This window comes from Bison bison, unplaced genomic scaffold, assembly GCF_000754665.1.
Source record: "Bison bison bison isolate TAMUID 2011002044 unplaced genomic scaffold, Bison_UMD1.0 scf7180017860370, whole genome shotgun sequence".
Lineage (NCBI taxonomy): Eukaryota > Metazoa > Chordata > Mammalia > Artiodactyla > Bovidae > Bison > Bison bison.
This window is the reverse complement of record NW_011490942.1, coordinates 29,094-30,737: the sequence shown is the minus strand read 5'-3', so window position 1 is coordinate 30,737 and position 1,644 is coordinate 29,094. Positions and strand designations below refer to the sequence as shown.

Genomic DNA, 1,644 nt, shown 5'->3' with positions numbered 1-1,644 from the left:
TGCTGCTCTTGGGGAGGCCTCACCCCGCCAGCTTCCCCGAGGCCAAGCCAGAGCCCTGCACAGGGACAGAGCTCGCTCACTTCCTGGCCTCCCTGTCCTGCGTTTCTGAGACACCTGGTGGGCAGCAGCTTTCAACAGACACTTGGATGGACCGCCCCCCACCATCCTGGGGGACCCGGGCAGGGCAGGCGCACCCACGGGCAGGGCCAGCACATTGGGGAGCGTCCGTGTGCAGTAGAACATCAGGTGGAACTGCGAGGCCGTGACCCAGCAGAAGAGGCCGGCCACCGTGGCCCCGAACTGCCGCCTCACTTCCTTTTGTAGCGTCCAGAGTCCAAGAATCACGCCGAGTCCCACGACGGCCCTGACTGAGCAGAGAGGGTGCATGTGCCCAGGGGATCCCATACTAAAAGCGGGCCAGTGTACACAGCACGACGGCACTCAGCTGCGGAGAAGCCCTGCCGTGTGCAGCAGCGGGTGCACCGAGAGGTCATCATGCTAGAGGTCAAGTGCAGAAGGGCGAACGCCACGTGGCGTCACTCGTGTGTGGAATCCCATGTGACACGAAAGCACTGCACACACAACACTCACACACGAGGCCACACACTTCTGGCTACCAAAGCGGAAGCGGGGAGGGACAGCTCAGGAGTCTGCGATCAACAGACACATGGGCCGTGCGTGACAGACGTCAACAAAGACGCAAAGACGCGCCATGCAGCACGGGGAGCGACGGCAACAAGGTGTGAGAGCCGTGACGGGAGAGGCGGGGAGGGGCGGCGCGCACGCGAGACTGAGCTCCGGTGCATCCGGCGTGAACGCAGCGCTGTGAATCGGCTCTACTTCAGTAAAAACTGACGTGCAAAACGAAACTAAATACGTTCCATTTAAAGCAGCGGTGTGTTGTTTTTACTGAAACTAGTTAGGTGAATTTGTGCATTTTCTGTCTCACTGGCTAGTAACCGAATCCTTTTGAGCATGGTGGGCCACCTTTGAGTCCTGTGACACTATTTATTTAACAGTAAACACTTCTGAAACTCAAACAAATGGGCTGGGCGTGGGAAGCAGGTGGCCTGGATGCTGGCACCCCGACCCTGGAGCTGTTCCGTGCCTGGTGGCGCCGGGCAGGGCTGGGACACTCGGAGGCTGGGCTGGGCAGGGCAGACACATGCGGGCGAGGGCCGGCACCCCAGAGGCCCTGTCACCCGGCTGACACCTCCAGGGTTACACTTACCAGGGACCTGACGCTCAGACGTGGCCCCAGCCCCCCGGCCGAGGCTGCCTGGCCCCCCGTGCGAGTGGATGGCCGATCTCTGCTTCCTCATCCGCCCTTTCCCGAGGCACAGCCACCTGGTCCCAGGAGCTCTCTGACCATGCACGCCAACCAGCATGAGCTGTGCTGTGGCTGCTCAGGGACGGGGGCCCAGCCCCCGCTGTCACACAGGCACCGCCTGGGGAGGTGGGCGCTGCCCCCACTGAACTGCCTACCAAGTGGCCAAGACGGCCGGGATTCCAGGAGGTGGCCACTCCCACTGAGGGCCCCTTAACCGGGTGACCGCAGCTGTGTGATGCCGCCGCTGCTCTCCACCCCGCCCCCGAAGGAGCCCTCACCTACGAGCTGAGAGTAGAACTTGGACGTCTCCAACA

General features: G+C 62.4%; 1 protein-coding gene across 1 annotated transcript in view; it reads right to left on the bottom strand.

The window, feature by feature from the left end:
• Window positions 1-1,644, bottom strand: part of ALG12 (ALG12, alpha-1,6-mannosyltransferase) — a 9,218-nt gene that overhangs the window by 3,238 nt on the left and 4,336 nt on the right. The window contains exons 4-5 of the mRNA XM_010832120.1: window positions 1,546-1,636; window positions 195-440 (exon numbers count right to left, since the gene is read on the bottom strand). Coding sequence (XP_010830422.1) covers window positions 195-440; window positions 1,546-1,636 — 337 coding nt within the window. The remainder of the gene's footprint in view (window positions 1-194; window positions 441-1,545; window positions 1,637-1,644) is intronic.